Here is a 12,698-nt window from a genome sequence, read left to right on the forward strand (position 1 = left end):
ATGCTACAGAAAAGTTTGGGATTCAAAGTATGTCTTTATTTAATGAATGTTACATAATTTTCCATGCAGTTAACAAATTTGATTGTATTGGTTTAGCTGTCTTTATGAGCTGCTCCAAACAGAAGAGGAGGTAATTATAATAATGGAGAAAAAGAGGAAATTAAAAAAAATATTCATAATGTATGTGAAATTTGTTTTTATGCTAATCTATTTTTTTTAACTGGGCTAACTTCCACGTTGTTCTTTTCCTGATAGTCTATTTCTTTTTTTTGTCTCACTTTCTTTGTAGGACTGGCTCATCACATCTGTAATCTCCTAATAGAAACTGTGGCTCTGTACTTGGAGGCGGATGATAAAAGCAGCACCAAGACAGCAAGTGCAGTGCTTCTGTCCTTGCTTGACATTTTGCACTGCATGCTGATGTATACAGCAAACATTGTGCGCCAGACTTTACAGGTATGGAATTTATTTTCTGGGGTTATCACCACCTTAAACAATTTTTTAGATAACCTCCTGTTATCTTAATAATGAAATTCCCACTATTCTGATTTTATTGAATTTTTAGTTCGGTGGAAAGAGCCTGTATTTTCAATTGCATATCACTGTTTCACGTACTTACTTGGCTAGACTATCCATACTTGCCTCACTATATGCTGGAAACACAGATCCTAGCTGACTCTCTTGTTTCTGTACTCCATAAATAGCTTAATTCAATATTTGCTCAATGGTAATTCAAAGCATTTTCCTTCCATTCGTTTTAAAAGAAAACGATTACTCTGTAAAACATGGTATCTTTTTTATTATAAATCACACGTGATCACTGTGCTTGAAAAGCATATGTAACCTTTGAATGTGTGCTGACAAAAGTGTTTCTTCTCTTACACTGATCAGTTTGTCTTCCAAGTTTCTGTTTGAACAACTGCAAATCATGGCATTGGTAGAACTTCCTCCTCCAGTGAAGAATTCCTCCTCCTTAAAAATGGAGCACAAAAAGATACTATGCAAAGAAACTGCACGTAACACTCTTAAAAACAAAACAAGAAAAAGTATTCATCTTTTTTTAGACATGACATTAAGCTAGCAATATTTGCTTTGTTTTTAAACCTGCCAAATTTCTAAGTTAATCAACTGGAAGTAACTTCTGTATTTAGGCTGCAAACAACAACACTTACTCTTCGTGTTAGGGTTTTGATGTTCTTGGGATTATCTTTGAAAGCCTCGGTGGTGTTACTTGCCTTGGCATACTTGTCTTGACAATAACCGTTCACAGGGCCCCTGTGGGTTCTACAGCTGCCTCAGTACACATGCCCTATTGAATGATGGCCATTAGTTGGTGCCTGCTATTTACCATGCATGTACGTAACATTCCACTATTCGTGTGGCACTAAATGCATCACTGTAGTGATAACAAATATTCTTGGACTGTTTTTATAGGGATCTTCTGAATAAGGTACCTTCTAAAGCAGAACTTGAAATAGAGAATCAAATTTTCTCATATTATCCATTTTTGAGGCTTAAGCTGACTTTTATAGATGGTACTACCTCAACTTGAATCCTTTTTATTTAAGCTTTTTATATTTAAAGTGGTTACTTTATCCAGTTGCATAGGCAAAACATGACACCACTTTTCCTTTGCATTTCAGTACTTTATGCTGAATGGTGCTGATAACTGTATCCAGCTTCATTCAAGAGTTTGCTCTCTGTGGTCCAAGTACTTGTGTTTTAAAGGAAATAGTACAAAAGTTCAGATTAATTTGCATATCTGTTTTGGAGCAGTTTCATCATATTGTGTTCCACAGGTGATCCACAGTAGCTGAAAGTAATTTGCAATCTCGATTTGAGAAGTGGACTCTATTTAGTGACTTAATGTAGGTTTAAGCGTGGTGTAGTATATCCTTTATATATATATATAGAAAGTATAATTCCTTTAGTGATATTGTTCATTCTCTTTCCAAAGACACTAAATATATAAAAGTTAAAGAAAGTAGTCAAACATCCCTGATGGAGAATGTCTGTCTTCTCATCCAAACACTAACCAGAAAAAGCTGTTGTAAATTTTGCTGAAGTGAAGGTGGCTTACTTCCCTTTCTTGATTAATATAAACACTCCATTTTTCTGTCTTCTCTGCACTACGTCTTTTTGCTCTTCTTGGACTTCAGCATTCCAGGTCATTGTGGTGAGTCTCAGTGAGGGACGTACCAATGTGTCTTATCACCTGAAGAAACCGCTCTATTTTATTTCAAAATTATTTCCAGAAGAAAGGCATTACCCATTCAACGCATCAATATCAACAGCGGAGCTTCAGCAGTAGTGTCTCTTGTCTCAGGGGACTTGCTCCTGTGTTCACTTAACCAAACGAAAATCCACAAGTAGTACACTTGGATGATGATTTTAGGATTGGGCTTTAAATGAAACACAATACAAAATGATTTTTAAATGTGTTCTTTAGACAAAATATTTACATTTTCCTCTAGCAGCTAGACTGTATAGGGTCATGGTCCAAAGCTGCTGCAAGATAATGAAGTTAAATGAAAAATCTTGCAAGCAGACCTTTCTGGTGTCCTGGAGCAGGGATGGGTCATAAATAGCACTGCCTAGGATGGCAGTGTGTTTTGATGAGGGGGGATGACAATGGTCAGAATTACAAGTAGTAACAGATGATATCACTTAAGGATTTTCTTATTCCTATTTAAAAAATAAATTATTATAATGTATTATGAATATTTCAGGATACAAAGTGAGTCAGAAGGGCAAAATTGGACATTATTGCTGAGAATTCTAACTTTTCAGTTACCCTGATTTTCTTGTTTTGAGTTGCACTTAAAATTGTTCCTGATAAAGGAAAAAAAAAATAATTGAACTTCAATGTTAAAATAGGTATGTCATGTTGAAAGAGAATACAAATACATAAAACATATATGGCTTTAGAGATATCTTTTGCATGTACAATTTATAGCATTTTGCTGAAGAAATGTCATGTAGGTCAGTATATTCGGCCTGTGCAGAATGGGCATGACAGCATGAGTCCCTTTTGCTTTGTGCTTATTGTTACAGACACAGGGAGCATAACTGCTCATTGGGAGCCCAGGAATACTTAACTAGAAAAGAGTGTACAAGTCTCCTTCAAACTTCCGTTAAAACTTCGACCACCTAATGGACCTAATTTGTTTCTCATAACAGAACAGTCACCAAGGCTGCTTTTTACTTTTTCTCATCCTATTAAGGCACAGAAATCTGGCACAGGAGGGGACACGCAGGCTGCTGAAGACCTTCTGCTTATCAATAAACCCCTGTCGGACCTAATTAGCCTGCTTATTCAACTGGTGAGAATTTGCTTGTTTGTAAGCCTTTTGGAATGTTACTGAAATTGGAATTATTCAACTGAATTCAACATCTTAGAATGCTGTTTGCTAGTTTTTCATTCTTTATAAGCTCCCACCTAGTATGAAGGAAGGACTAACAATTTTTAAGAAATTATAGGTCATAGTGACTTGCAGGTTACAAGTGACATTGGAGTAAGTCTGTCCCAAGCATAGAAGTGGGACAAGGGACAGGCTGCAGATTCTCAGTGGGGATACATATGTATAGCCAAATTTTAACCCTTTATAATGGACTAATGATCATTGCATAGGGAAAGGATGGGTATTCAAAATTTGAAACAACAAGTACTGCTACCATTAGAAAAGTCAGTAAATTTAAAATTAGTTTGCAGCAAGTGATGACTTTTAATATTATTTTCCCAGTTTTGAGCCTTCTGAGTTTTTCTGAAGGGTTTAGTTTTATTTTAACATGATGCTGAGGAATTTACGAGTGGGAATTGGTCCCTGGTGATCTGTAAACATCTTTGAAGTCTGCCTGTTTAAAGTCAGTCTTTTCCAGGGTTTACTAGATGTCACAATGCTGCATTGAAATCTTCAAGGAGCGCTATATTGTGGCCCTGACGCATCCCATCAGCTCAACCTCCATCATACTGTGCCAGAGATTTGTCTTGGCTCTGTGTGTAATAGCTTGTAGTAGAGGAATGCTTCTTGAGGCGGACAGGGTTTTTAGAGGCTGCCTCAGCCTTTTATTTAACATAAAGCCATTAAAATGGTATGTGAGAATTTCCCGGTGGCATATCACACTGTCCTTTCCAGGTTATTTCACTTAGAGGCATTTCAGATTCAGTTCTCCTCCAACCTCAATTTTTTTTTTTTTAATTTTTATTTTTTATTTAAATATAGGTTTTCAGATGTATTATGATATGAATACCTGTCACTCTTTTACTATCTTTAGCGCTGTCTGTCATCTTCTATTTTGGGGAAGAGTGTGATTCCTTTTTTATTAATTTTTGGCTTTACGCTTGTTGCTAAGTCCTCTTTTGATGGATTTATTTTAACCAGCTATTGACAAAGGCTTTTTGGAAATGTTCAGTGAATGACCTAAAACAAAGTGACTGAATTTCAACTATATACTATTTCATCTTTATCAATTCTTTTAATTTATTTTCTATTAATTTTTTTAAATCACTATATATGATAAATAGTAAGACATGAAGAGATGCAAATGTTCCTTTAAAGTGAAACTAATCATAAATTTAAATTCCATTAACTCTCTAAAGAACAGAAAATTAGAGGCCAAGCTATACTCAGCATATACCACCTGGAAGTCTTTTATAAGTTTTTAATTAAAGGATAGGATAATTGTATAGTTAGCATGTACTGATTAGATTCTGACTTGCCCTTGTATTTCAAAAGCACGGCTGAAAATTACCACTAGGTTTTGCTTTGTTCTGTATTTCTACAGATTCTGGTGTGTTCAAAGTGCTTATTTAAAATCTGCTGGTTTTAACAAACAGGTAAAGAGTAAAGACCATTGGTGCTGCTTTGTTTTTTTGTTTGTTTTCTGTTTTGAATTTTGTTAAAGATTTTGTAAAAGTGAGGGATTTTCTCTTGTAATGTGTGTGTGTTGTTCTTTACATGCATGTGCTTGATTGGACATATTAAAGTTATTTCGGCTAGGTTTGTTAAATTTTATATCCTTTACCCAATGCTGTATTAAACATTTCCTGTTAAGGTTGAAAGAGTTTCAACAACGGAATAATAATTTTAACATTTAGGATCCACTCGTTTAAAATATTTTATGTTCTAATCTCTTTAAATAGGACTAGATTCTTTGTGTAATCTAGTGGGTTTCTCAAGATGTATACTTCCCTACCCCACAAAAAGACTCAGGCCTACCTAAGCTTAGGTTCTGTGGAGCTGCCAACAGTAGTTCTCTGTATTTATTGAGCTGTGTGGCCATATAACCCTTTATTACTGTTTTGGAGCATTCAGTTCTTTGTGAACTTTATTTTCTGGAGATAATGGAGGTCTTAAATTCTGAACTAACCATCGCTTTAAGATACTGAGTTAAAATTATTTTCTCTGGATCTCTATTTCTACCTATCTTACCATACTTACAGTTTCTTATGTCACTTTGAATAATTGCTTTCCCTCATTTATGCATATATCCCTCAAGGAGATGATTGTTCCATGCCCCATTGACTTGTCTATTTATTTATTTTCCTCAAGTTCTACATGTTTATCTCTCTTAATAATCCCTCAAAAATCAATGTGAGTTAAACTTGAAAATGTCAAAAACTTAGAATCAATTTTTCCCTTCTGTAGTTGTGATTTAGTCTATCACTTAGGGCATAGCAAAGCAAGTGTAGGAAACCTAGGTTGCAAGTAAATGAAACTTCAGAGTTTTTAAGAACGCAAAAGAAGAAATAATTGCAAATTCTGTCATGCAGAAAACACTGCAAGTATGGAGAATTCAGTATTTAATCCCGTGATCAGTTTGCCCTTAATTGATCAATAAGAGGAAAATAAATTGAGCATTTAGTTTTCTGCTTGTCAGCTTTGTGTTTAGAAGTTAATTACACTTAGCTTTTTTGTGCAGTGTTTCTCTGCTTGAACATAGATGTAATTTGATTATTATACTGAAACTTGCAGCAATTATAGAAGATATAAAATACCTTCTGCTTTTTGATGTACTGTTATACTGAAAAAAAAATTGAATGTTTACTTACTTTTTAAATCACTTCAGTGTGGATTTTCAGAAACTTTCAGAAACCTTGCCAGTACCTATAAAAAGGAGTTTCATTTCTCTGTAGATCCTAGATTTAGATCCTAGATGTAGATCTTCTAGTCTTTTCTGCAGCCTACCAGACTGCTGGGAGAGAACTTTTCTTGTCTTCTGGTGATAGGCTTCTTCATTACAGTATTACTAGTAAAATTTGCAGTTGGTTACTGTGCTCTGTATATTACTGTTGAAAGACCAGTTAATCATGTGCAGACATGAAGAGGGCAAATATGAAGCCTCAGTGCACATGGATGAATGAGATGATCTCCTCTAGGTCCTTTCTGTCTCTACATTGCACTGGCTCTGAGGCGGTGCCCTGACTTTGGTTTCAGAGCATGTGAAGGTATTTGCCAATGAATAATGAAAATGTCTGCAGAAGAATGATAACCCTGTAGACTGTAGAATTTTATTTCACATTTCTTAGGAATACAGACAGTTCTGTGGTCAGAGTGGAAACACATACGTTTATTTCCTGTATTGTATAATGTATTGCTGTTATTGTATTTGAAATGTTATCTGCGAATTATATTTGAAGAATTCTCTTCTACAAGAGCTACCCTAAAAAACAAAAACCAACCAACCAAACAAAACCACAAAAAAAACCCCAAACAAAAACACACCAGGGGAAATTAGAATATATTGTCACAAGCACAGAATTTCAGGATGGGGATTTAGTTTCGCAGCAATTAGGCTAGATTAAAAATATATTGGTCTTTGAAATATTTTTCCTTAGGTAGGAGGAGGACGACAATTTTGCCCTAAGCCAAAATATAAGATTTTTTTTTTTTAATTTAAAACCGTGCATATTTACTAATAAGACTAGCATAGTAAAGTTAGCAGATTTAATAATGATGTTTTGCTTTTACATTTTGTTTAATGTTTGCAAAATTATCTTCCCTATAGTTCCCAATGGTGCTTCCTTTACAGTGCATTCTGTAATCACATTACTGATCTAATGAACATATCTCTTACTGTAATAAACTCTCTTTGTGTATAACCTCATTAATGCACTGAAATAGTGTCCCCTCTGGGTAATCCAGACAGTTTCATTGTAGCTCTAAAATTAGATGCTGTAACAACTCCAATGGTGTGAAAACTGCCACTTCAGCTCAAATGATCACACGTTTCTTGCAATGGTTTGCAATTCATGAACACACTGCAACTTGGTTCAAAATGAAGACATTTTTGACAACAGACTGCAGAAATATAGATCTGTAATAACAAGAAACTTCCTGCTCTTCACCACATTAACCTTAAAATACACAGAGCAGGTTCCATCTAAAAAGGAAGAGAAGTAGAATTTTATGTTATGAGCCTGTTAACAGGAGGTTATAACATGGCCATAAAAGTTAAGTAAAAAGTAACATAGACTTCATTTCACAGAAGTCTTGTCATGAGGCATTATTTTAAGATTTTTAAGTGAAAAATAAATCTACAGTTCTGAGTTAGAGAATGGCAAAAAATGTGACTTTAGCTGTTCAGTAATTTAATTTAAGGTGCTGGATTTTCTTCGAACTATACACTAGCCTAGAATATTAACAGCTGCGAGGAGAAGGAGTACTAATGTTTTTACCTTGCTGAAGGGCTGAATCCATAATCACCTCTAATACTGATGAAGCAAAAAGAAACAAAAGGCCACTGGAGTTTTTTCATGTAATTATGAAATATTAAGGGGCAGATATTTTTTTAAAGAGTTAGAACTCTAGTTTTTCATGGGTTTTCTCCTCCCCTGAAAGCACAAAAGCTTAAGTAGCTGCTGTCATGAAAAACTATAAATGCATTTCAAAGACTTGAAATCATAGAATCATAGAATAGTTTGGGTTGGAAGGGACTTTTAAAGGTCATCTAGTCCAACCCCCCTGCCGTGGACAGGAACATCTTCAACTAGATCAGGTTGCTCAGAGCCCTGTCCAACTTGACCTTGAATGTTTCCAGGGATGGGGTATCTACCTTTGATCTATTTTTTCATATCAAACGGAATTGTTATGATTAGAAAAATAATCAGAACACTGTTCCAGCTGATTAAGAGATGAACCATCTATCTATATTCATTGTCTAGCAACACGATTCTAGCTTTGCTGTTCTTATTAGACATGAGATACTATTTACTTGAACGCTGAATTTTCATTCCTTGGTTTTCTGTATTTACAGATATTTATTATATTTTCAGTCATTGCTTTTGTTCATACCAATAATTTTCTTCAGATCCTCTACTCTTTATAACCATTAATGAAAGCACTAATACTGACTGGCAGCCATTGTTAGATTTCAGGTTACCGACTTACGACTTTTGACATCTAAATCACTACTCATCAGTAGTGAAACAGTAAAATGGTGAGAGTTATAGAGAAAAATGCTGATGCAGACATACTTAAATAGGGACATTGCTGAGAGTTCCTCTTCCACCTTAATTATTGATTGGTTAGACCATAGGCCAATGATTCTCATCCCCTTCAGCATAAATATGGTATTTCCTATTCCCAGCTTGTTTTCCTATTCATCCAAAGCCTATGCTGTTACTGTTATACCCTGCAATTTTCCAGGCTGACAGCAACTTGCTCCCCCAAACTCTAGATAGCAATGAAGCTCAAGCGAACTCTGGTGAAGCAGAGGAGCAGAAGAACCTGAAGTACAACAGGCGATGAAGGACTTCGTGGGCATTTGTGATTGAATGGGATGATGTCGTGGCTGGCAAGTACTGTGAACCCTGGAGTGATACTGGTGGCTAGGTTTGGAGGATGGTCACTGACAGCTGATAGCCTGTGAAGAGCAAGCCTATCTGATGCCGAGACATACTGGATGGAGAGATTCAGGGTCTTCCTTTCTCTTGTGGAGGGACAAAGAACAGCAGCAACACTGTTAAAAGACTGGGCATGCCATTGGCCCAAGCCCAGCTCCTTCTCACCTAGGGCGAAATGTTGCACTGCCTCACTAACTGGGGACTCCTGCTGAAAATAACGCTAACAGGCTGGACTTGCTCATTTGCTTCCTTGAAAGTCATGTACCCTCCTCGTGTCAGGAAGAACTGCAAAGGACATGGTGCTTTACGTATTTCTTCACTCAAGGTTGTTGTAGGGACAGTCCTCTACAGAGACTGACACCTTTCCACTCCTCTGATATTTAGTGAATATCTCAGAGAAAGACCTTGGGAACAGTCTCATTAACAGGCTGGACTTGCTCATTTGCTTCCTTGAAAGTCATGTACCCTCCTCGTGTCAGGAAGAACTGCAAAGGACATGGTGCTTTACGTATTTCTTCACTCAAGGTTGTTGTAGGGACAGTCCTCTACAGAGACTGACACCTTTCCACTCCTCTGATATTTAGTGAATATCTCAGAGAAAGACCTTGGGAACAGTCTCATTTCCAAGTATGGCTGTTGTGATTATTGATTACACATGGGATTTTGTGCTTAGGGAGCGCAGGAAACTAGCTTCCGCTGCAATACCAGGGCAAGGATGTATCTGTCCAAATATTCACTGATTTTTTTTATTTTTTTATGTTTGGTTAGCCCACAAACAACATTTGAAAATTGAATATAGTTCTTGTACTGTGATTTTCTTCAGGGAGTGGTTGATATACCTGTCTACACTGATGTAGTAACAAACTGTAAGTTAGAGTGCTGCTTTTAAAAGGGATAAGAGAGATAAGTTAAAATAGTTTAATTTTTCCTTCCTTTATCTAATAGCATTTTTTTTCAGTGAAGAAAATACAAGTCGGCTCAAAGCCCCCAGTTGATATCAGTGGAATTTTTTTTTACTTGATAAGGGTTGAAGATATAAATGGAGCTATAAAGCTTGTTACTATTTGTAGCTTTTCCTCCTTTTTAGCCTTGCTATTTGTGTTGATGATGTTATTAGAGAATTCTGGATGTTGGAAAGGAAACAATCAAATAGGTGGCATTTAGACTGGAATGAAGAAAAACCATACAGCAAAACTGTGGAAGAAATAGCTGCAGTGGTCCCTGTCACTTGCATAGCATTAGGTCAAATAGACCGTGATATGTCTTGGGGCTATGTATTCAGAGCTTACATCTCAGTTCAGTCTGTTTTAAACAGCCAGCTCTATGAAGCTAATGGAAAACAGGATTGTATTTGCATACAGATCTCTGGGGAACTGCTTCTTGAATATTTAAGGAGCATATGTCTGATAATATGTTCCCAGATTGCTTTAAAGTAACTGATGGGTTTTCCTTAAAATGAAAAAACTTGGGAAGTTCATACTGCAGATTAAATAAGTAATCATTATTGAAATGGTTATGGGCATATTATATAAATGGTTGGTCAGATTATATAAATTGTTTCTTTTTTATGGTCAGTAAGGGTAGTCTGTTAACTGTACTTTAATCTAGCTTCTTTGTATTTAAACAGTATTTTTGTAATTAAAAAAATGAGTAGGAGTGATGAAGTGTTGTTACACTTCTGTACCTTATTGGTTAAGACCACCATGGTATATTTTGTTCAGTTCATAGATTGTAAGGCCAGAAAAGGCTATTGTAATCATTTAGTCTAAGATCTTGTATAACACAAGACATAGGACTTTCGTAAATTAATTCCTCATTACAGTGAAGGGTTTTGTTATTTTTGTAGGGGGAAAAAAAAAAATATAAATTGCCTGTGATGGAGAATCTGTTTCAGTTCTAAGAAAGTTGTTTCAGCGGTTAATTGCTCTCATTAAAGAAAGAAAGAAAAAGAAATCAAACTATTATCTTCCTTCTAATCTGAATTGCTTTATCTAAAGTTTTGAGCTATCGTCTCTTACCCATCCTTTTTCAAGTAAAGGAATTAACCTATCCTCAGGCTGCTTTTTCTCACGTGTAACCAAGAGAATGTGATCAAGTGCCCTTTAAATCCTCATTTTGATAAGCTATAGACATTGAATTCCTTCAGTCCTTTGCTGTTATGTTTTCCAATCTGTCATTCTCTTGCCTGTTCCCAAGAAACATCTATGATTTTTCTAACTAGTTTTCATGAACTGTCTGCGCTAAAACTAGGCATTGTGTTCCTGTTGTCATTCCAACAGTGCCAAATACAAACATAATACAATATCTCTACTCGTTATTTCCAGATTGTACTTTCAAGAAAGATATAAATCATTTTGATAGCAGTGTCATACTACCAGAAGCTCATTTAAAGATGATTACTAGCCATCCCCCAAATTTTTTCCATCATTTTGCTTCCCAGGAAAGAGTTTTTCCATCCCATTGCTAGGGCCTGCTCCAGTGTCTGCTCTTCAAAGGAGTGCAGAAAAGCTGGAATTCAGGAAAATATTTAAAATCTGCAAAACGTACCTCCTAATGTGACTACTTAAAATCCATTAAATAGCTAGATAGCCTGTACTCTACCTCAACCAGAAGCCATAGACTTGATTTAGAAATAATTAAATGAAGTTTTATGGTGTGCATTATGTCGAAGATTAGACATCATGGCTATAATGATGCTTTCTGCTATTACTACTTCTATTTAAAGCAAAATATACTGTCTGAAAATAACAGAGTTGGGAGCAACATTTTCAGTGCTTTTATGATGTTGCTATAGATAGGCTATTTGATAGAATCATAGTGGAGACATCGTTATACTGCTGCTTAAGAACAGATATTTTACTTATATTTTCATCACTTTATTAAGCTTAGTTTAATGGAATTTTGAGTCAGTCAACTAGAAATGATTCTTTCCTAGCACAATGCAAATGTTAATACTCTTCCAAATCCCCAGTGATATGCAATTTTTCTGAAACTGGAATATGATTTTTGTTTGTTCATTTTTTGTTCCTTTTTAGCTTCCCAGTGAAGATACTGAAATATTTGAGAGTGCCTCACAGTGCTTATCATTGCTGGTTCAGCTGTATGGAGGGAACAGTCAGGAGAGTATGTCTCCAGAAAACATGGACAGCTTTGCTGAAGTACTGAAGTCCAAAAAAGATACACGACAATTGAAGCTTTTGTTGAGAATTATAAAAAGACTGGTGAGTTGGCTTCTAAACATTTTAAAAGTCCATGTGTTTCTTTTCTATCATTGGATAATTTTTTGGCTGTTTTTCCTCTTAAAGTAAAAAGGAGTATAAAAGAATTTTGAAAACAAAATTTCACGTCTCTAAATTTCAGTTAACTTCTCTGGAGAAGATAGCCTTCTACACTTAAAACCTCTTACAAAATGATTGTTGGTTTTCTCCTATTTTGGTTAACCATTCAGCTATTTAAATAACTCATTTATGTATTTGTTTAGTACTTCAGCTTTATGAAGTATTGGAACAATTTTCTGAATGCCTTCTGAAAGAACTAACCTTGTAGCATTAAACAGCTATTCAGAAACACAGTGCTTGTTTTCATGGTAAATAAAATGCCTTTTTGTACTTGAAATAGGTTTGTGCGTAGACTGTTGACTCCTCATTCTCACTGAGCGATAGGGACCACTTCTGCTGGAGTGGTTGTAATGTAGAATGCCAATCTGAGTATTGCGCAGGGGCTTAATTTGGTGATGTTATTGACAGGTAGGGGTTTCAATTCTGTCGTGCTCTGACATGGTGGCACGATAGCAGTGTTGTGTCTTTCAAGTAGCTTAGGTGGAAAACCTTCTGTATCTGTAACATTCTCTCAG

The 12,698-nt window shown here is 35.7% G+C and overlaps 1 protein-coding gene across 1 annotated transcript; it reads left to right on the plus strand.

Annotated features, from left to right (window-relative positions):
• Positions 1–289: 289 nt before the first annotated feature.
• Positions 290–12,066, plus strand: LOC104069852 (serine/threonine-protein kinase ULK4-like; the record flags this gene model as incomplete). The annotated part of the gene is made up of 3 exons (XM_009583312.1): positions 290–456; positions 3,225–3,323; positions 11,881–12,066. Coding segments are annotated over 3 exons (452 nt in total), but the record flags the coding sequence as incomplete, so codon positions are not given.
• Between the last annotated feature and the right edge of the window lie 632 nt (positions 12,067–12,698).

This window comes from Fulmarus glacialis, unplaced genomic scaffold, assembly GCF_000690835.1.
Source record: "Fulmarus glacialis isolate BGI_N327 unplaced genomic scaffold, ASM69083v1 scaffold22998, whole genome shotgun sequence".
In the NCBI taxonomy this organism is placed as follows: Eukaryota; Metazoa; Chordata; class Aves; order Procellariiformes; family Procellariidae; genus Fulmarus; species Fulmarus glacialis.